Below are 21,410 nucleotides of genomic sequence, written 5' to 3'. Positions count from 1 at the left end.
CTAAAGCCAAGGGTAAACAGTCTGGTGAAAGAAATTGGTGCAGCTGCCGAAAACTAAGTACGAACATCTGCTTCTCATCACCCCTCTTCTATGTGAAGGAGCGAGGCGGTGAATCCAGTTAATATTCATGGAGTGTTAAATAAAAAACCATGTACACGACATTAGCCAAGGCGCGGGAAGAAAGATCAGCATACCAGCTTGGTTAACCAGAGGGTCCATGGAAGGCGGCTTTCCCAAACTTGGGCGGTGGCCAGAACTTGCGCTCGAGCCCGGAGTTGGCACGTCACCGCGCGGCGTTGGTGTGCTGGATTTCAGGCTGGGCGTGCTGGCTTTTTCATGCTGGTATCATTAAACAAATAAAATGAGTATTATTTTTAATCCAGGCCATATTACACAATTTATCACAACAGCAGCTGCCCCGCTAGGCACCCACCACCTACTCCGTGAGCCAATTTTCATAAATCCACACAATGTTGACAGCATTAACTCGTGAGCAAGAAAATGTTGACCTTTTCCACTCCTGCCAAAATGAAAACCCGAGCAAGGACTGCAGAAAGTGATTATATGTTTTTCTGCTGCCAAAAGGCAGGAACAATCTTGGCTCGTGCTAAGGCCTTTGCTCCACATCAACATTTTTCAATTAATTCCTGCCCCGGGAATTTAAACAACCAGGTAACTGCCGCGCACATGGCTGTGAGGGTTCAAAGAGTGGGTGGCAGAAATTCTAAATTCCGATTCGGACTATCCACAGAACCTGAAGATTCAAGAGTTTCTGGGATGTAGAACTAATCTACATTAATTACTAGCTCGCAGTATTTTGGTACTCTACAAAACTGTGGTGTGAGTGTGCTGGCTTCACCGCAGATATATCATACTATTCGTACATTTCATGAGCTATTGTTAGGGATATTTGACTACCTTTATACATTTAGGGAGACAAAAAAATTGCGATATGAAATCTTGTTGCTCAATTACCTTGGGGAAAATTAGGCAAATTTCCCACACAAATATTTATGCCAATATTTAGTGTTTTCGCAGAAACAGTTCTCGAATGCTGTGAAACAACCCTGTTTGGATCGATTAGATTTATTAAAATAAAACAAAACCCATGTCAATTAAAAAAAAAAAAAAAAAAAGGAGGAAAAAAATAATTCGTAAGTACTTCGAAAATGCATAGTAGGCCCCCAATTTTTTTTAAAAGGAAAATGGGAATATCTGACTTTTCTGGGGCGTTTTTAAATTATTTCTCTAAAACTTATCTTATTGTATTAATTTCAGAGGGCTCAGAATAACTTCTGCTATAAAGGCCCGTTACAGTAATATACTGAGTTGGTCCCAAAAGTACTCGAACCCTAATCCCATCACTCGGGCTTCCAAACAAAACAAAACAAAACTAACACCCACGTTTTAATTTGAATTTCACACCTCATATTTCTGGACATCAGAGTCTGGGAGAAGGCACCCCAGTATTTCTATAATATGAAAATCCGGGATACCATGGAAGAGTTGCCTTGGAAACCCTTTATTTTAAGTTCTCATTCACCAGTTGATCTTTCAGTGGTTACCTACAAACTCAATACAAAGACAGAGGATCACAACACAGCTTCTCTGTGAAACTGCACTGATTATTTACCATGCTAATTTCTTTGGATTTCAGAGAAGCTGAACTTCCAGAGGAGGCTGTTGACGCTGGACTGCTAGAGGCGTCTTTTTTCATCAAGCGGCTTTTATCAATGCCGTTTTCTCGTGGTGAGTGAGCAGGACTTGCTCGTGGAGATGAAGGGTCCTGATTAAAACACACAAAAAAGACGGAAAATTTTCTTCATAAAAGGATTCACATTTAAACATTTACACTCTTTTTCAAAATATGCACTGACTGCGCCTATGGTTTCAGAGAAAAAGCAACTGGGAATCGCATGGGATATCATGGCTTTGAGTGGGGTACCTTTTCTTATCCACCCACGCCAATCTACCTATGAAGACAGTGGGAAAATGGCTGTCAATTATCGCCAACCCTACAAGGATAAAGTCCAGATAATAAGAGGGCAGAAGTTCCTGCATCGGGGCATTGGAGTGAGCAGCCACTGCTATGGTTACAAAGATTACATAATCAGGCAGTTAGAATGAGTCTGAAGGTAGATAAACGTAATTATGCAAATCCAGAACTGAAATTACCAGACTGTTTGTGCGCAGAGTCCTAGATCAAATGTAAAATACTGTTTATCATGCACAAGACCTATTTAAGTACAAACAATAGGCACACAATCACAGGGTTATCAACAGTAAACATTTGGATCCAACAATCTGCACTCAAGCGTCTAACAGGGAAAGGTAGTCCCTTATGGGTTAGAGGTACTAAATTTGAAATTACTTTACTGTAACCTCGAGACCAGAACCAACTCGTGCAGTTCGGGATTCTTTTCCACTAAAGCTCAACCAATGATTGATCTGGATTCGAACTACCAGGAAACGTTAGCTCTGCATTATTCTGCTGGAGAAGCAAGACCTGTAAAGTGGTCTCTAGTGGTGCGAAACAAAGTTCCGAAAATAAAGCAGTTTCCTTTCAAATTAAAAAACAAAACAAACATCTTGCCCGTAGGACGCGGCAGTCTAATCTGATCTTCACCATGTTTAACACAGAATATAAACAACAATGTAATGAAAACCCAGGGCATGGCATTGGGGATAAAGAAAGTACTCCAATATTGGCCCTTATAACTCCATGGAGCTCAAATCTTCAACAGGAGGGAGAGGTGAGAGGGGGGAGAGGTGAGAGGGGGGAGAAGGAGAGAGAGAGAAAGAAGAGAAAGAAGGGAGAGAGAGGGCGGAGGGGTGGGGGGGACGGGAACGGGAGATAAAGCGATTACATTCCCCAAAAGCAATCAATCAGACTTAGTCACATTGTTCAATGTGTGCATATTCAAATATTTATGAAAAATCCCATTCATTAGGAGTGTTTTGCTTCACCCATCGGCTAAAGAGACTAGTTGGGACAGAGGAGACCTGTACAGATGGATGTACACTACCTCAGCTGAGGTGCACATTTTAAGGTCACTCTGGGTAAGCCACACCAGAATGCCACCAAGAAGGAGAGCAGTTTCTCTGGATTATCTGTCATACTTGCACTTGATTCCTCTGATGAGGTTCTTTTTCATTTAAGGGAAATGTTTCTAAAGTGCTCACTCGTTTATAGAATAGTACATAAAGGACTGCCTTCTTTTTCCTACCATGAGTTATATTGAGACAAATTCACTCTACTACTTACAACAGCCTAGGCAAGGAGAGTGGAGGTATTGCTACAATCAAAAGGGAGTGGTCATTTCTGAACTTCAGGCCCAGAATCTGGTGTTGATCTTCGACTTCTGCAACAGGAAATGCTAATGACAGCATGGCACAGGTGAAATGCGATTGTGGACCACTTCGGGAAATATCTGCACCAAGTCAATCTGAAGGCTTTGAGGTGGAGAAGCTCTTGTGGATTGTTCCCAAACTGCCTTGATAGGACAGTTGCCATTTCCTTGCACGTCTTCCAAAATTATAAGGAAATACATCTTGCAAGTACTAAATTTGGAACGTCGGCGAGTATTTGAAGCAATCAACCAACCAATTTTGGAGACCTAAATAACACATTCATAGTTTAGAGTAGAAGGATAAGGTACTGGTGCGCCAATTTAAGCTTGATGCGCACTGAAGACTTTTCAGACCAAGATTTTTGGACATGTGCAAATAAAGTGCCTTTAAAGTTCTGGACACAGACTAGATGAAATCTTCTGACAACACTGGTGGGAGAAAAGGGTCCTGTAACTGTAGTGTATGGAATCCATGCTGTGGGTGGATGAATTACAACAGTGGGCTTCACCCACTGAACAGTGCTACTCTGAGTCCTTTTGGATTCCAAGTACATTAAGATACATCACTGTGCAGATGACCAGCAACTCTAGCATGACACAATGTTGGACATCACAAATATCTGCCTCAATACCAATAGAGACTGGCTGTCTACGGCTTATCTCAAACGCTACACAATGAAAAGTGAATTTCCCCAAATCACATCACAGATAAAACACATTTAAGGTTGGCTGAGTGATTCTAGAGGTCTCTGCAACCAATTTGCTTAACAATGACAAGCCACTTGGTTCCCCAAAGGTCACCTACTGTAGCTTTAAAATCAACCACAACAATACCATATTCGATATAGAATCTTAAATCTCAATGGGTCTCCCAAATACACCAACCTTTCCTCTCAGATCCACAAACGGCAAGACCATCACCATGGCTCTATGTATGGCCAGACGAGCCATCACAGGAATGTGGGGGAAAGAACAGGCACCGGAATACAGTGCTTGGCTCAACAATCATCGAGAGTGGCTAGGCATAGAAAAACTCTTGGAAGCTCTGGAGAAACGAGAAGCTCACTTTGAGAAAACATGGGGTCAGTGCATAGACTACCCATCAATAGAATACATGAATCCCATCTGCCACAGATACTTCAAAATCCTCTGCATTGCACACTTTTGCCCGGGATGGAACATTGGAGTATAAAGTGATACGGGCACCATTTATCACAGTCACAGAACTGATGGGCAGCGGGGCACAAGAGGGGGGAGGGGTCTTTGGGGTTTCTCTTTTTATTATTTCAATATGTATTACATTACTACTAGAGAGATTTTACATTTGGACACTCAACAGGTCTATGGAAGTAGGGGCAAATACGTGATATCTTTAAAAAGACGCAAGCCATAACTTCCACAATAATAGAGGAAAACAACAACCACTGCAGCATTGGAATATCAAAAACTCCTTTCTAGAAACAAATATTTATAAAGACATACAAGTTCTGATCCTTTTGCTCCTTGACAAAGGAAATGTTCTGTTGAGAGAAGATTCAGAAATCCTCCTCACACCCCAATAAAGTATCACCTTGCAGCAGCAGGTCTAATCAAAAGTCTGCAAAAGTTCAAGAGATCACACTAGCTGTCAGCGATGAGATCCTTCAGTGACTCTCCCCTCCTTACCTTCAAGACATGTTGCATCATTTACAAAGTACTCCACAAGAAGCCCCACAACCACTTTACCAGGCGCTTACACTAGTCACAGGTGACCAAAATGGAACAGGCTCATCAGAAAAGTTAGATACTAATCAGTATCAAGGATTACATCAGTGCCTATATTCTCCAGGTCATCGCAATCAAGCAGTTTCATTCTCTAGAAATATCAATGTTTAATGGTTTCTGGCATTAGCACCAAGGCTATGGTTCTACACCTCAGCTGGCTGACCTCATCCTAGGATAACCATCCAAAAAGAGGCCACTTCTTCCACAGCATGAGATGCACTGTCAATAGCGACATAAATGACTGCAAACAAACATTTGCTAATGCAAATATAAAAATGTATGGTCCTTATAAAAATCCCTGCAAACTGGTACCACAAGACTAGCAGTCATGAGTACGGTAAAGCATGGGCCACTGGTAAGAAAATTCATGCAAACAAAAAAGAAAGACATACAAAATAGTTCTTTACTGGTGGATAAGAAGACCACGAGTTATGTCAATACTGTGTGTGATTAAAAAAAACGTAACTTTTTGTTACTTATATTTTCCGATGAATTCCAGTACAACCACTGGCACCGTGAGGTAAAAAAGTGAAGATCTAAGAACTTCACGCAATAAAAACAAGCATTTGCAATGCAATAGGCATTGTTGAAATTTAGAGCATTGGTGTTGCTAAGCTGCATAAGAAACAGACGCCATACTCTCAGAAGCGTTGCCTTTGCACGGTCAGCTAAAATAAGAGTTGATCTGCCTCGCTTTACTGCTTTGCCCCAGCTACCTGCCAGGCATGGAACTGCAACCAGAAACAATGCCCCTGTGCCGGGTGTCTAATGTGCAAGCGTAATCAAGGGACGAGGGCTGGTTTAGCAGGAGATGGGCTGATGCATTAATGCAATTACTTTGCTGAAGCCTTTAGGTCTTGGGAACAACAGACTGTCAACGAAGGGCGCTTCTTAAGTTTTAACATGAGCAACAGTGGACGAGACAGTGGGCTATGGTGTTTTGTAATACCATGCAGCATGTGCAGCCTGCCCGGACGCTGGTGTCCTCTTGCTGGCCACAATTGTTATGTTATGTATGATTTGGAGCGCGCACGATTACTCAAGAGTATCCTGGCACGGAAGGGCTGAGGCCGAGAGAGCACAAATAACTTAGATGGAGGGATTGAAAAGATAAGTTTTAAGGAGTTTCTTGAAGATGCGGAGGTCCTGAGTGTGTCGCAAAAGGCCGGGAAGGCTGTTCCATAGAGTGCCCACTTTTACTGACCATAGAGTGCTCACTTTTACTGACCACGACTGGCCGCCCATCCTAGAGCGACGAAACCGAGGAATAGCCAGAAGGCAAAGAGAGGAGGAGTGACGCGAGCGGCCAGGCTTGTAAAAGGCCACGCGCTTCCTAATGTATGAAGGTCCAGAGTCATGCAGGGCTTTTTGGGCCATTGTCAAGATTTTAAATTGAACCCGCTGGGCCACAGGAACCAGTGAAGGTCACGTAGAGTAGCCTCGCACTGGATTGTTTGGAGATGTTAAATAAAAATCTGGCCACCGCATTTTGAATCAGTTGGAGTTTATTCATGAGATAGCCAGGGATGCCAATGAACAAGGCATTAGCGTAGTCAAGGCTGGAAAGGATAAGTGCCCGAGCCACCATTTCCTTTGCTTGCTGCGGTAGCAGAGGTAAAAACTTTCTAAAAGTCGAGTGCCGAAGCAGATACCAGTAAGTTTTTTATTATGCTCGGAGAACAATTGGTAAAGATGAAGCGCAACATGTTGTGCAAAAAAAAATAAAAAATCCACTGTGCTGCACACAACAAAAGAAAAAACGTGAGGCTGCCATTGGCAAAGATCAAGTGCGACATGCCTTGCGGGAAAGTAAATAAATAAATTAAATGCTACCTTACAAGTGAATGCAACCGAAACCATAGAAAAACACACCTAAAATTACAAGATCATCATGTCGGGTAAGTGCGGTTCGGGAGTGCGTAGCTGTTGTGCCTGCAGTGGCAGCCCTGCAAAAGAAGTTATTAACAAAAGAGTGCTCACAAACTCTAAATTAAACATACAAAGTAACACATGTAAAAGGGGCAAGTCCTTATCGGAGGTTAAAAGAGTAGAAAAGGAGAGACTTTTAAGCAAAGTAACAAAAAACAAAGCATTTACGAAAGACAGGCACAAGAGCCAATTGAAAATATCGGGGGGCAACGGGAGGAGCTTAAAGCCCATATCCTGAATACAGCATGTCTCGAAAATTCAGTGCAAGCACTGCCTAGCTGAGAACTAAAAAAGCAGTCTGCCTGCTGACAGACTGGATAATGCTAGTATGTACACGGTGTGTGAAAGTGTTTATCTACATCAATTAAGATGGAGCCCTGGGGGCCATTCGAGGAAACTGGCAAACCACACCTAGACGATACCTTTGAGATGTTTTAGAAACATCTGCAAGATGTACAGAGATATAAACACACCCTCAAAAACGAACATCTCAGCAGCTAGCTCTGGAAAGCTTCAACAAACTATCCACCTGGAAACAGAGGGTAGGGAGGACTGGGTTGCGTACAAAAAGTAATTGCAGAATTCTGGCCATTTTAATTTTGTTTTGAATACCTTTTTTAGCAGAGCAACAGGCAGCATGCCAGGTTCAGCATGTTATGGCACAGAATATCCCACATCCAATATAGACAACAAAAGTGTAGCGATTGCCAAATAGAGGCGTCCCCGGTCGAAGGGTGCTGCCCCTACTTACAGCAGTGTATGCAAATATCAGCAAAAATTAAGCATGCAATGATTTTCAAACAGTTGCTCATGTGCGTTGCTTAAGGATCTAATTTTTTGTGAACAGTTTTCTGCAATTTATAAAATAGAAAAAAGGTGTAGAAATTGAAGGGAAAATTAGGAAATAAGCAACTCTATTAAAATGTTTGTTTAGCAACAGCATATTCTCATCAGTTCTGGGTTTCCTTGACAATGCCCCTTAACGCACAATACCTAGTAGATAACTGGCAATCAGGCTCTCTCAAATATATTACATATATGGCAATCACCGCTTGAAATATACAATGTATAAGTTGACATTTTTAGAATATCCAAAAAAGAAGGTAATTACCTCATTCGACACATCTACTACCAGGTTGTCATCACTTTTGTCCCCATCACTGTCCTAGAAAATATTTAAATTCAGTTAATACATAGCAGGCAACACTGATAGTAGCCTTTTAGGAAAAATTGCTTCTGATTACAAACTAAGTATATTCAAGCTGCGTGCAACAAGGAGTTTCAATTCATGCATTTAATATTGATTGCAAACAACTAGTTATTTTTGCCACAACACATCATATAGATCAGATTCTGACAGAGTTTTGTCTTATCTTGCCATTAGACTACATTTCCAGTGCTGAGGCAATACTAATGTACACCATTCTCATCACCACTTAGATACATTTCTCTGAAAAACATGGGCCTTCGGCCATCTATTGACCAGCTTTCATCTTCATCAACTGCGAATACTAACCATCCTTCAATCATACACTGAAATCAATAAGTGGATATTAATTAACAGCACAGAAAAATTCTGCGCTGCCTATGAAATATGTTACGTTAGCATCATACTTGCTTTAAGGGGGGAAAAATCCAGCTAAAAATAGATATCTTGATTGTTCCTGTATAGAATCAGTACATTCACAAGTCAAGAGAATCAGCAACCAATGTATTACTATCGTCATATACATATAGGGTAAGTGTGTGCAGGAAATTAATTATCTAAGAATAAATCAAAGGTTGTGTTAGAAGGAATATCCATATCGTCAGAGTTGCATTTAAGCTGCTTTGGGAGTTCTAGGTGATGCTAAATAACGAAGTTTCGTACCTGTCGGTGTAGTTTTGCAGCTTGAAGATCTTTCTGGATTCACTATGCTGTGCATTATTCCGCAGTCTAGTGGTTGGGTCCGGAATCGTAGTCTTTTTCTTTATTTATTTTTTGTAGCCTAGGTGGGAGTCAACGTCCCACCTTTTGGTGTACTTCCTGTGACGTCGGCACACTTCCTGCGGAAGCTCCCACCTTCGAATTTTTTTTCTTGTTTTTGTGTTCGGTTTGTGAATCCTTTGGCAATGTTTTCTATTTCTTCTTCAAGTAAGTGATTTTTCCGCTTTGTCCTTTAAGGTGTCTGTTTCTATATTGTCCTTGTATTACCACCTTCTCCTGCCTCATCTTTCTGGTGGAGGTGGGTGGGTTCGCTAGGGAATCCAGAAAGATCTTCAAGCTCCAAAACTACACCGACAGGTGAGAAACTATTCGTTTTGCAGCGTGAATCTTTCTGGATTCACTATGCTGTGCATAGACTTTGTAGCGGTTTGTTATGTTTGTGGCGGCTGGGTGGAAGATGAGCGTTGGCTGTTGAATATATGTTGAAGCACCTTCTGTCCTACTTGTGCTTCCTTGTTCATTTGTATATCCACACACTATTGCTTAGTGAACGTGTGCACTGAAGCCCATGTTGCTGCCAGGCAAATGTCTTGAATGGGTGTTAGCCAGGAAGGCTATTGTTGCTCCCTTCTTCCTGGTAGAGTGGGCTCGTGCCCCCTCTCCTAGCTCCTGGCCTGCCTGTTTGTGGCAAAATTGTATAGTTTGTGTGATCCATTGTGCGATGGTTCCTTTTGTTACTGGTCTACCCAGGAAACTGCTTGCGAAGGACACAAAACTGCTTTGTTTTCCTGTGCTCCTTAGTTCTTTCCATGTAATGCATCACTGCTCTTCTAGCGTCCAGAGTGTGCAGTGCCCTCTCTGCACTTGTGGATGGTTTCTGAAAGAAGCTTGATATTTGTACTGTCTGGTTCATGTGGAACCTCAACACCACCTTTGGCATAAAGTGTGGGTCAGTTCTCATTACCACCTTATCATTGTGTATTTGAATGTAGGGTTCTTGCAGTGTTAGCGCTGGTAGCTCGCTTACCCTGCATAGCGAGGTGATTGCCACCAGAAAGGCTGTCTTCATTGTCAGCATATATAGGGAGGTCTTATGGATGGGTTAAAAGACGCTTTCATGAGCTCTGTTAAGACTAAATTAAGGTTCCATGCCGGTGGCGGCAACCTCTTAGGTGGTGCGATCCTTTTTGCCCCTTCCAGGAATCTCTTTACTATTTGTGATGTAAAGAAGCTCTTTCCGGTCTCTTCTCTTGTGTAAGCTACTATCGCTTCTAGGTGTACTTTTAGCGAGCATGAACTTAGTTTTGCTTTCAGCAGGTGCGTGAGATATCTTAGTACCGTTGATTCCCTGGTCATCTTCTTGTGTAGTTTCTTCTTGCTGCACCATTGTGTGAAACGCTTCCATTTTGCCAACATAGCACCTTCGTGTGCTAGGTCTCCTTGCCTCTCGTAGCACCCGCAAGTTGCTTGTTCTGCACTTGTTGAGTACCCTGTGTATCAGTGGTATCGGGGGAAAAGTGTAGGCAAATGTTTTCGACCAGCTCATCCATAGGGCATTCTCTTGGGATCGTTCCCGGGTTGCCTGGATGCGAAGTATCTGCATTTTGCATTCTGGTGTGTTGCAAATAGGTCTATCGTTGGTGTTCCCCACCTCCTGAATAGCCTTTGTGTTTCCTGTGCATTGAGCTCCCACTCATGGGATGCTGAAGTCTGTCTGCTGAGCCAGTCTGCTTCCACATTGTCCTTCCCTGGTAGGTGTATGGCTAGCAGGTCTATTTTGAGTGGGATGGCCAATCTCCATATTTCCTGCGCTAAGTTGGACAGTGCGACTGATTGTGTTCCTTCCGGTTTGTTGATGTAGAACTTCGTTGTTGTGGTGTCTGTTTGTATCAACACTCTCTGGTTGTACAGTTGTTTCTGGAATGCCTTCAGAGCGAGGAACACGGTCTTCAGTTTCAGGTAGTTGATGTGATTGACCGCATCTGCTGAAGTCCACAGACCCCTCACGGAGTTTGTTCATGTGTGCTCCCCATCCCATCAGGGATGTGTCTGTGGTGACGGTCACCGTTGGGCTTGGTGGTGTTAAAGGCTTCCCTTTTGTTATGTTCTCCTTGTTCCACCACGTAATCTCCTCCTGCACTGCGTGCGTTACAACACTAGATCTTCCCAACTTCCTGTAGCTTGTAACGAATAGTTTCTTACCTGTCGGTGTAGTTTTGCAGCTTGAAGATCTTTCTGGATTCACTATGCTGTGCATATTCCGCAATCTGGTGGTTGGGTCCGGAATCGTAGTCTTTTTTCTCTCTTTTTTGTTTTTTTGTTGTTGTAGCCCAGGTGGGCGTCGACGTCCCACCATTTGGTGTCCTTTCCGGCAGAAGCTACCACTCTTGGGCGCCATCTTCGGATTCTTTTTTCTGTCTCTTTTCCTTGTTTGTCTTTGTAGTGAATCCATGGCTATGTATGTTAATCGTTTTTTTTTTTTTCCCACTCCTGGAGAAAAAATCTCAATCTTCCTCCTACCGGAGTTGCATGTTCCTTTGTGTCTAGTCCGTGTAGCCCTCTCCTCTTTGTTTTCCCGTGCTCCTCCCCCGGAGGGTGTGGGTGGTAGAGCACCTTCTCTTGTGTGAAGTCACTTAGAGGGGGGCTGTTCGCCACCTCTTCTTCTCTGGCCCCGTCCATTTCCTCTCGATCGAAAGGACTGGCCCCTGCCTTGGTAGTTCCAGTTTTGCCTCTGCTGCCCCTGGTGGCCTTGGCTGTCACTCTGTTGCCCCTGCTGGAAACTCTGGTGAGAATCTCCACGCTGGCTTCCGCCTCTGCCGTTCGGCCTCCGCGACGGAGTGCCCCTTCTCATCCCTCTGAACTGCAGGGCTCCCATGGACCTTGCCGTCTCGTTGTCCTTCTTCAGTTGGGTGAGCTTATCATCAACTGGGGCTCCGAACAATGTTTCACCACTGAAGGGTGTGTTCAGGATGTTGTTCTGGACTTCAGCCTTGAATCCTGAGATCCTGAGCCATGCTTGCCTTCTTTCAGTGATGCCTATAGCCATCAGTCTGCTGGACGTTTCTGCCCCGTCCAAGGCTGTCTTCAGGCATGAGTTGGCGATGCCCTTCCCTTCCTCTACCAGGTGTGCCCCTCTGTCACAGTATTGTTCCGGGAGGTGTTTCAGCAACTGTCCCATCTCCTCCCAGTGCTGGTATTGATGCCTATTCAGGAGGGCGTTGGAATTCGCCATCCGCCAGTGCGTTGCAGCGTTCCTCTCAATCTTCCTGCCCGTTAGGTCCATCCTCCTGCTTTCTTTGTCAGGTGGGGGTCCGGACGTTGTTGGGACGTTTGCCCTTTTCCTGGCTGTTGCAGCGATGATAGAATCCGCTGTGACGGAACCCTTGATGTAAGCTGGGTCTTCGGAGGAGAATTTGTACTTCTTCTCGGTCCTCGGCGTTACAGATCTGCATGTAGCCGGCTCCTTGAAGGCCTCCTTTCCCTGGGCCGTGATACTCTTGAGCATGGGCAGGAACTGGCTCCTTGTCTGTATGGGGAGCAGTGTCTCGAGCAGGAAGTCTGCTTTTTCCTTCTCTTCCAGCTTAATTCCATAAGCTGTTGCCGCCTTTCTTACCACCTCATTGTATGCCCCAATGTCATCCGGTGGCGAAGGCCTCGAGGGGTATGTTTCTACCGCCTCCTCTGGGTTTTCGGCCTCGATGTCCTGCCATTCCTGGTCTTGGGCCGTCGAGGAACCTGAACCGTAGCTGGACTGCTGTTCCCCGTAATCCCCCTCTGTGTAGTAGAGGTCCTCCTCCTCTTCGTGTTCCGAAGATTCCGGAGTTTTCGGCAGCTCTTCGATGTCGAACTCTTCGATCTGCTGTACCTCAGCGACGGTCGGTGCCGGCTTCGGGGGAATCTTGTAACTTTTCATTTTTTCCTCGAAGTCCTTCTTTCTCTGAAGGATGTTCTCCATTTCGGCCTCGAGCCTTCTCTTTTTTCTCTGCATTTCTGCGGCCTGGTCGTCGTCGTCGAAGCTTTCTTCGGCTCTTTTTCCTTCGACGTCGAAGTTCCTTTTTCGGGGGCTTGCTTCGATGACCTTTGCTTTTCGCTGGTCTTCTGCCTCCGGGAGTCCTTCTCGGAGGATCCGCTGGGCTCTTTTTCAGAGGATGCAGCTTCGGTCGTCGATTTGCTCGGCGCCGGTGCTCCTTTCGAGGCTCTGTGCTCTGATTTTCGGGAGTCTGCCTCAGGTTTTCGAGGCCCTGTGGGAGTTTTCGGGGTCGTAGACTCTCCTACCTTATCAGGCGTACTCTTATCGGTCTCAGCGACCGTGAAGTCATCTGGTCCTTCAGCGATGTTGTCCTCATCGTCGGTGGAGAGGCCAAGTTCATAGAGCGTCGGGGCTTGGCCCTTGCCCTGCATCGTGTGGTGAGCCGTCCTCTGTCCTTCTCGAATTCGGAGTGTCTTCGGCTTGAAGACGGAGCAGGCGTTGCAGTCTCTGCTTTCGTGGTCAATTGGCAGGCAGAGGTTGCAGACTGGGTGCTGGTCCTTCTGTGCGAACTTGTGGTGGCAGTTCTTGCAGAATTTAAACGGCGTCTTGTACATCCCTGCGCTCAGGGGGCCCCCTGTGTGCGCATTCCTTCAAGGAGGTCGAAGATTTCGAAGTTCTCTCCTTTCTTCGTCGTCTCCTCACTAAAGGTCCTCTTCTGTCGATGTTCTTAGGTCTTCACCTGTGAATTTCTGCTGTATTTTCTTCTTTCCTCCTCCAAAACTTCTGGAGCTTCACGCGACGATCCAGACCCAACGGCGGAAAAAAGAATCTGAAGATGGCGCCCAAGAGTGGTAGCTTCCGCCGGAAGCACGCCGACGTCACCGAAAGGACACCAAATGGTGGGACGTTGACGCCCACCTGGGCTACGACAAAAAAAAAAAAAAAAAAAAACTAAAAAAAAAAAAGACTACGATTCCGGACCCAACCACCAGATTGCGGAATATGCACAGCATAGTGAATCCAGAAAGATTCACGCTGCAAAACCATTGTTGTTGCAGCCATTCCTGGAATGGTCTCATGTGGAGTCGTATATTAGGGACCAGGTGTATGCAGGACGCCATCATCCCCATGATCTTGCTCGCTGTCCTCACTGTCAGAGCTCGCCCCTTCTGGTAGTGGAGTATCTCCTTCAGCAGGGCCAGTGTTCTCTTGTCGCTGGGGGAACACCTTGAGCTGTATGGTGTTGATCTGTGCCCCCAGGAAGATCTTCACTTGCTCTGGTTCCATTGAGGACTTCCCCCAGTTTATGGAGAATCCCAGGTCTGTCAGTGTCTCTGTGACCCGCTGTGCGTGTTCCTTGCACATCCTGTGTGAACTTGCTTTTATTAGCCAGTCGTCGAGGTAAGGGTATACATGAATCCCTTCCCTGCGCAGGTACGCTGCTACGGCTGCGAGACATTTGGTGAACACCCTTGGTGCGGACTTTAGCCTGAAGGCTAGGGCTGTGAACTGGTAATGTTCTTTGTTGATGGTAAATCCTAGTAGAGGTTTGTGCTGCCTGTTCATGGGAATGTGCAGGTAGGCACCTTTGAGGTCTATGGTGGACATGAAGTCTCAGTCCCTTATCTGAGGAATGATCTCTTGTAGGGATGTCATTTTGAACTGGTGTCTTTATGTATTTGTTTAGGAACCTTAGATCCAGGATGGGTCTTAGCGTTTCGTCCACTTTTGGAACTAGGAAATAGTTTGAGTACACTCCCTTGTTCCTTTCTCTGAATGGAACTGGTTCGATGGCCTCCTTTTGGAGGAGTTCTTGAGATTCCTCTAGGAGTAGCGCTAGTTCTTTACCTGAATGCGCCTTCCTTTTTGGTGGTTTCTTTTCCAGTTCTATGTAGTATCTGATCTGTATGATGTTGAGCATCCATTTGTCTGTAGTTATCTTCTTCCACTCCTGGAAGAAGTGTCTTAGCCTGCCTCCTACTGGTGTTACATGTTCTTCGATGTTTGGTCCGTGTAACCCCCTCTTGTTGTGCTCCACCCTCGGAGGGGTCGTGTGGGTGGGCCCGCTTTGCGTGACGGAGTCACTTTGAGGTGGGTTGTTGGCCCCCTTCTTCTTGTTTGCCCTCGTTCAGTCACACTCCCGCGAAATGACTGGTCCCGAGGCTGGTACTGCCAGGTTTGCTTTTGCTGCCCCTGCTGTGATTGTCACCCTGGTGTGCCTGCTGGAATGACTGGTGCGACATTCCCGACTGGTTTCCTCCCCTTCCGTTTGGTCTCTGTGTCTGGGTACCCCTGGTCATCTCTAAATTGTAAGGCCCCCATGGACCTTGCAGTTTAATTTTCTTTCTTGAGTTGGGCGAGTTTCTCATCCACCAGTGCCCCGAACAGTGTCTCTCCATTGAAAGGGGTACTCAGAATGTTGTTCTGCACTTCAGGCTTGAAGCCTGAGATCCTAAGCCAGGCCGGCCTTCTTTCTGTGATTCCTATCATTATAAGTCTGCTGGAAGTGTTAGCCCCATCCAAGACCGTTTTCAGACAAGCATTTGCTATATTTTTTCCTTCCTCCACCAGGTGTCATGTCCTTTGCTTGAGAAGTTGCCCCATCTCGTCCCAATGCTGGTACTGGTGTCTGTTCAGTAGGGCATTGGAGTTCGCCATGCGCCAGTGTACCGCTGCATTTATCTCTGTTTTTCTCCCAGTTATGTCCATTCTCCTACTCTTTGTCTGGCGGTGGGCCTGATGTTGGGAAGTTTGCCATCTTCCTGGCTGTTGTCGCAATAATGGAGTCCGCCGTGCCTGATCCCTGGATATAGGGAGGATCCCGAGAGGAGTGTTTGTATTTTTTCTCCGCCCTAGGTGTGACAGACCTGCAGGTCGCTGGATCTTTGAACGCCTCCCTCCCTTGGTCCATGACACTTGGAAGTATGGGGAGGAACTGACTCTTGTTTGAGTGGGGAGCAGGGTCTCCAAGAGGAAACATGCCTTTGGTTTTTCCTCCTCCAGTTTGACTCCATAAGCTGCTGCTGTGTTCTTGATGACCATGTTGTAGGCCCTAATGTCATCTGGTGGCAAAGGCCACGAAGGATACATCTCCACGGGCTCTTCCGGGTTTTCAGAGTCGAGGTCCTGCCATTCCAGGACCTGTGCCATCGAGGATGCCGAGTCGAAACTTGTTCGCTGGTCATCGTCGCCTTCATCCTCATAGTATAGGACCTCTTCCTCTAGGTGTTACTGGGGCTCGGGAGTTTTTAGCGGCCCTTCGGCGTCAAACTCCTCTTCTATTTCTATTTCGACGATCGGCGGCGGTTTCGACAGAATCGGGAACCTTTTCATTTGCTCGTCGAACTCTCTCTTCCTTTGCAGGATGTTCTCCATTTCGGCCTAAAGCCTTCTCTTTTTCCTCTCCATCTTGGCGGCATGCTCGGCGTCGAGCGTTTCAGCTGATGTCTTCGACTTAGTCGTCGAAGCGACCTTCGGGTCCTTCTCCTTCGGCTGCGGCCGTTGAGGTTTTCGGTGCCAGTGCTTCCTTAGAGGACTTAGACTCTGTATTTCGAGAGTCCTGCTAGGGCTTTTGAGAGTCTGTCTGGAGTTTAGGGGTCCTCGTCTCTCCTACCGCTTTAGATGCCTTCTTATCGGTCTCTACGACCGTGTAGTCATTTGGTCCCTCTGCGAGGTTGTCCTCTTCGTCGCTGGAGAGGCCCAGGTCACGAAGCGACGGAGGTTGGCCTTTGCCTTGCATGGTGTAGTATGGCTCCTCGGTCTCTCTCTAACCCGGAGTGTCTTCGGCGTGAAGGAGAAGCAGGCGTTGCAATCCTTGCTCTCGTGGTCGACCGGTAAGCAGATGTTGCAGACCGGGTGCTGGTCCTTTGCGCGTATTAGTGGAGGCATTTACGGCAGAATTTAAATGGTGTTTTGTCCATTCCTGCGCTCAGGGGGGCCCTTGTGTGCGCATTCTCCGTTGGACGTCAAAGATCTCGAAGTTCTCCTCCTTAGTCGTCCCGGCTTGGTGATCTTGTTCCTCGGTATCTTCTCCAATCTTTTCTGTGAAAAGTTAGTCTTTTACCTCTTCTTTCCACCAAAAACTCTGGAGCCTCTCGTTAACGATCCAGACCAAACGGCGGAAAAAGGAATCTGAAGATGGCGCCCAAAGCTGGGAGCTTTTGCAGGAAGCATTCCGACGTCACAGGAAGTACACCAAAAGGTGGGGACGTTGACGCCCATCTGGGCTACAAAAATAAAAATAAAAAAAAGAAGAAAGAAAAGACTATGATTCCGGACCCAACCACTAGACCGCGGAATAATGCACAGCATAGTAAATTCAGAAAGATTCACACGCCAAAACTGTAAAAGCAAATAATGCTGCTCAGCCCATCCAATTCTTCTAAACCGGCTCACAAAAAAAACTGCTAACAGGGAGCAAAGTTTTAGGACCTTTTTCTTGAAATGTTGCAAACGTATGCTCCACTGAGCAAAGACTAACGAGGCCTAGACGAAAGGCGTGCTGAAAGATTGGTAAAAAAAAAAAAAAAAAAAAACCAACAACCCTTTTAATAAGAACCCATCTCTAACTCTCTGTGACATTTTGCTGGGTTGGTCAGGTAAAGCAATCTCTCTAGGAGCCCATCGGTTAATGCACTCTCTCTAGGAGCCCATCGGGTAAAGGACTCTCTCTAGGAGCCCATCGGGTAAAGGACTCTCTCTAGGAGCCCATTGGGTAAAGGACTCTCTCTAGGAGTCTATCGGGTAAAGGAGTCTCTCTAGGAGCCCAAAGCACTCTCTCTATGAGCCCATCGAGTAAAGCAGGATCTCTAGGAGCCCATCAGTTAAATCACTCTCTCTAGGAGCTCATCTGGTAAAGCAGTCTCTCTAGGAGCCCATCGGGTAAAGCAGTCTCTCTAGGAGCCCATCGGGTAAAGCAGTCTCTCTAGGTGCCCATCGAGTAAAGCAGTCTCTCTAGGTGCCCATCGAGTAAAGCAGTCTCTCTAGGTGCCCATCGGGTAAAGCAGTCTCTCTAGGTGCCCATCGGGTAAAGCAGTCTCTCTAGGTGCCCATCGGGTAAAGCAGTCTCTCTAGGAGCCCATCGGGTAAAGCAATGTCTCTAGGAGCCCATCGAGTAAAGCAGTCTCTCTAGGAGCCTACCAGGTAAAGCACTTTCTAGGAGCCTATCGGGGTAAAATGACTAAAAATGGAGAGAACCTTTGTTCTCATCTGTCTGTGTCACTCGGAAGGACAGGAGCAAACAGCACAACACAAGATAGCAGGTCTCTCTTTGTAACATCTCATCCACTGAAGTTTGAAAGCACACAATCCACTTCTGCTATGGAAATACTTTTTGAGAACAGTGTCAAGGCTTGGGGGAAGGTTTAGCCTGAGAAAGAGAAGAATGTCCCTAGCTGTTACACGGTTACTGGGCCTTTTGGCCAAAGGTAAATGTTGGAGTACCTGTCTACAACTTCATCGAAAATTTTAGGTGAGAACAGGCATATTTAACCTTTTTAACGGGTAAGCATAATCTTTCCTTTAAGCAAAAAACGAGGCCAAAGAAACGTTGGTAGAACTGCCAATGTTTACCTGGGTCCCAACAGATGTATATTTATATCTGAGAAAGTTATGAACTATTGTAATGCTGCACTGGTTACAAAATCCCAATACACATAGACCAGCTGTAATGGCGCTCGGCATGTCAGTTTTTGAAGTTCGAATGAGGCTACCTGTCTGACCAATTAGTGGAGTTAGACAAACTCACCGCTAGATAGTCAAATTCTGTCATCTTATCCAATTTGGTTCCATCAAGAGCTACATTCCCATTGACTTCCATGTCATGTGTGAATATCTTATATTTAGCTTTAGACTTGTTTATTTCAAGGAGGTGGTCTTTACAAATTGTATTAAACTTCTCAAAAGGGCATTAAGGCCCACAGCAGTTTTGGATAACAGGAGGAGTGTATAGTCCGTGAATCACAGACTTGGTATTTTGGAGCCAGCAATTTTGGGACAGTCATTCACACAAATCATTAAATAGGGTATACTTTCATTAAATGATAGCACAAATAATGAGGGAGCAAGGACGCAACCTTGTTGAACACGCCCTATTGGAAAGTTATGTGGTTCCCCCCCCCCTCCGTCCCCTCCTCCCTCCTCCTCTTCCCCATCCGACTGTGGCATAGTTATCAGTGTCCCGATTCTGAATCAACATCAATAGCCCTGAGGGAACCACGATTTTGGTGAGGTTCTTCCAGAGGTTTGTCCTTGGGATAAGGTCAAACGCTGCAGAAAATTCCACTAAGATGACCAAAAGCACTCTTCCACCATCCCCTCCCCGTTCTGGGTTGGAAACTTTCCATTTTAGGGTCTAAAACTGAAAAAGATGGTCCACAGTGCTAGTTCTGGGAGTGAAGCCAGCTAGGAGGTGGGATAGAGCTTCATTGGATCTAATCTAATCTCTGTCTTACCAGAAGTTGTTTACTGTATATTTTTTGGACGTTATCGATCCGGGATACAGGGCAGTAGTTACCAGGCTCTTGGCTTGAACAAATATTTATAAAAAGGCATTATATCAGCCCCTATCCATGAATTAGGGATAGGGGTGCACCCACTGAGATTGTATTATTTAGGATATCAAAGCTTCAGCACAGAACAGGTCTGAGGGGAGCCGTCAAGGCCAGGAACTTCCCACAATTTCTGGTCCTTCAATGCAATGAATGATTTATCGAGGATGAAAGATAGGACCTCCTCCATTATAGTCCTTCTTGAGGAATGGGAATCCAGGTTATTTGGGGATGTTTTGGAGAGTGGCTCTGCATAGAGGGTCGTGAAGTGCTCCACCCAGTCAGCCTCGGGGATGTGGCATTTGGGTGCCATTGTTGATAACCAGATGCCAGAACAACCTAGAGTCCCTCCCCTTAGCTTCCAACAGCTCCTCCCAAACCTTAGCTTCTCACTGGGACTAACTGGATTTAATTTCTTGGGTGTAATTCCATCTGGCTTGTAAAATATTTGACCTCAATGCTTATTAAGGCTTCCATCAGGGCTGTTTTAGCCACTGTGCATTTATGTTCTAATGGCAGCTCTGCAAGGTCTGATTTTCCTCTCGAAAAAGGTTCGTTTCCCAAATAATGCTTAATGCAGGGCCAATATCTGATGGGGGGGTGCAGGCCTAATCTATACAATTAATTAGTGCACTATGGACAGCAGCATAGATCTCTTTGAATGAAACCTTGTTTCTTGCAATATCCACCTACTTTACTTTGGAACTACTATTGCTCAAGACCATGGTCTAAAGGGATGTTACTCCAATACTAGCTTTAACCTTGACCTGGGTCCCTTTTAGTATAAGGGCAAGAGGAAAGTGATTGCTCTCCAGACGATCAATGATCTCCATATCTAACATCTCATGCCAGATCGCAAGGGCCAGTAAAATGTAATAAATATAGCTGGAATAGTCTCCCTTCTTAAAGGTTGGCTTAGAAGTGAGATCCGATAAGGTACACCCATTGCAGGCTCTTAAGCCATAGGTGGCGGTAATATCTGAAATCTCAATGGCAGTTGCACTCATCTTAGGGCTCTTGGTTTAAGAGAAGTTAGGACCACCCCTCCCCCCCAAAAAAATATTCATTCCGCCCAACCTTTCCATGCAGCCTCTTATTGAACAGTAGCACTGGTCTGCTGTTTACTCGACACTAACATTCAGAGTGGAAGAAAATAAGGGTCCTGCCCCACTTAACTTTAGAACCCCCTTCATTTTTTTAAAGACCTCTTACAATGAACATGTAAAAATATGATAGTCTCTTCAAAATTAAAAAACGTGCATTTCATTAACATGCAGAACCTTCTCACCTTAGTAAATCCGGTGATATCACTGCATTGAGAGATTTTTTTTGTTTTTTTTAGATAATACTTTTCAAACAAGAATTTAGAAACACTTATGCTTCCACTGACTCCGACAGCAAGGCGAATAGTGAACTAAGAGTCAAGTCAGTGGTCGGGTGCTCTGTCTAGGTGGCCTGAGTTGCTACTATAAATGGACAACATCATTGTTTATTAAATCGAACACCACAAGAGAAGGGACTGGAGACATAGTGAGAAAAAAAAACTATTGCCTAGGATCACACAATTTGATCAAGTGGGTCACAGGTTTTCTGGATTAGCATTGTGCAATTCAACCACTACATGTACATGCTTTGCTCTCCCTACACCACCTTACAAACCCCATATCGCCCAACCGCCACCCTGCTGGCATCAGTGCGGTCCTCGGTCACACCACAGACCATGATGTGTGGCTAGGGAACATTTTTGTGAGTACCCATGCTCGAACCAAAACAAATCTAGCAAGGGTTGGTAGGGCTAAAAACAGCAGTTGAAATTGCCTTCAAGGACATTGTGAATGACAGATGCTTAGACTTCTATTAACACGTTAAGGATTTGCATAGTTTGAGACAACTTATTAAAAGACGACTACCTGTTGTACACA

At 45.4% G+C, this 21,410-nt stretch overlaps 1 protein-coding gene across 9 annotated transcripts in view; it reads right to left on the bottom strand.

Moving 5' to 3' along the window:
• The window catches only part of TLE1 (TLE family member 1, transcriptional corepressor), a 118,386-nt gene that overhangs the window by 35,411 nt on the left and 61,565 nt on the right, over nucleotides 1-21,410 (bottom strand). For all 9 annotated transcript variants that reach the window (XM_078675844.1, XM_078675842.1, XM_078675846.1 and 6 more), the window contains 3 exons: nucleotides 8,155-8,208; nucleotides 1,634-1,786; nucleotides 195-339 (listed from right to left, as the gene is read on the bottom strand). In XM_078675844.1, the coding sequence (XP_078531970.1) occupies nucleotides 195-339; nucleotides 1,634-1,786; nucleotides 8,155-8,208 (352 nt within the window). The remainder of the gene's footprint in view (nucleotides 1-194; nucleotides 340-1,633; nucleotides 1,787-8,154; nucleotides 8,209-21,410) is intronic.

This window comes from Lissotriton helveticus, chromosome 2_1, assembly GCF_964261635.1.
Source record: "Lissotriton helveticus chromosome 2_1, aLisHel1.1, whole genome shotgun sequence".
Taxonomy (NCBI): domain Eukaryota; kingdom Metazoa; phylum Chordata; class Amphibia; order Caudata; family Salamandridae; genus Lissotriton; species Lissotriton helveticus.
Note: the sequence above shows the minus strand (reverse complement) of the source record. Positions and strands in the feature narration are given on the sequence as shown.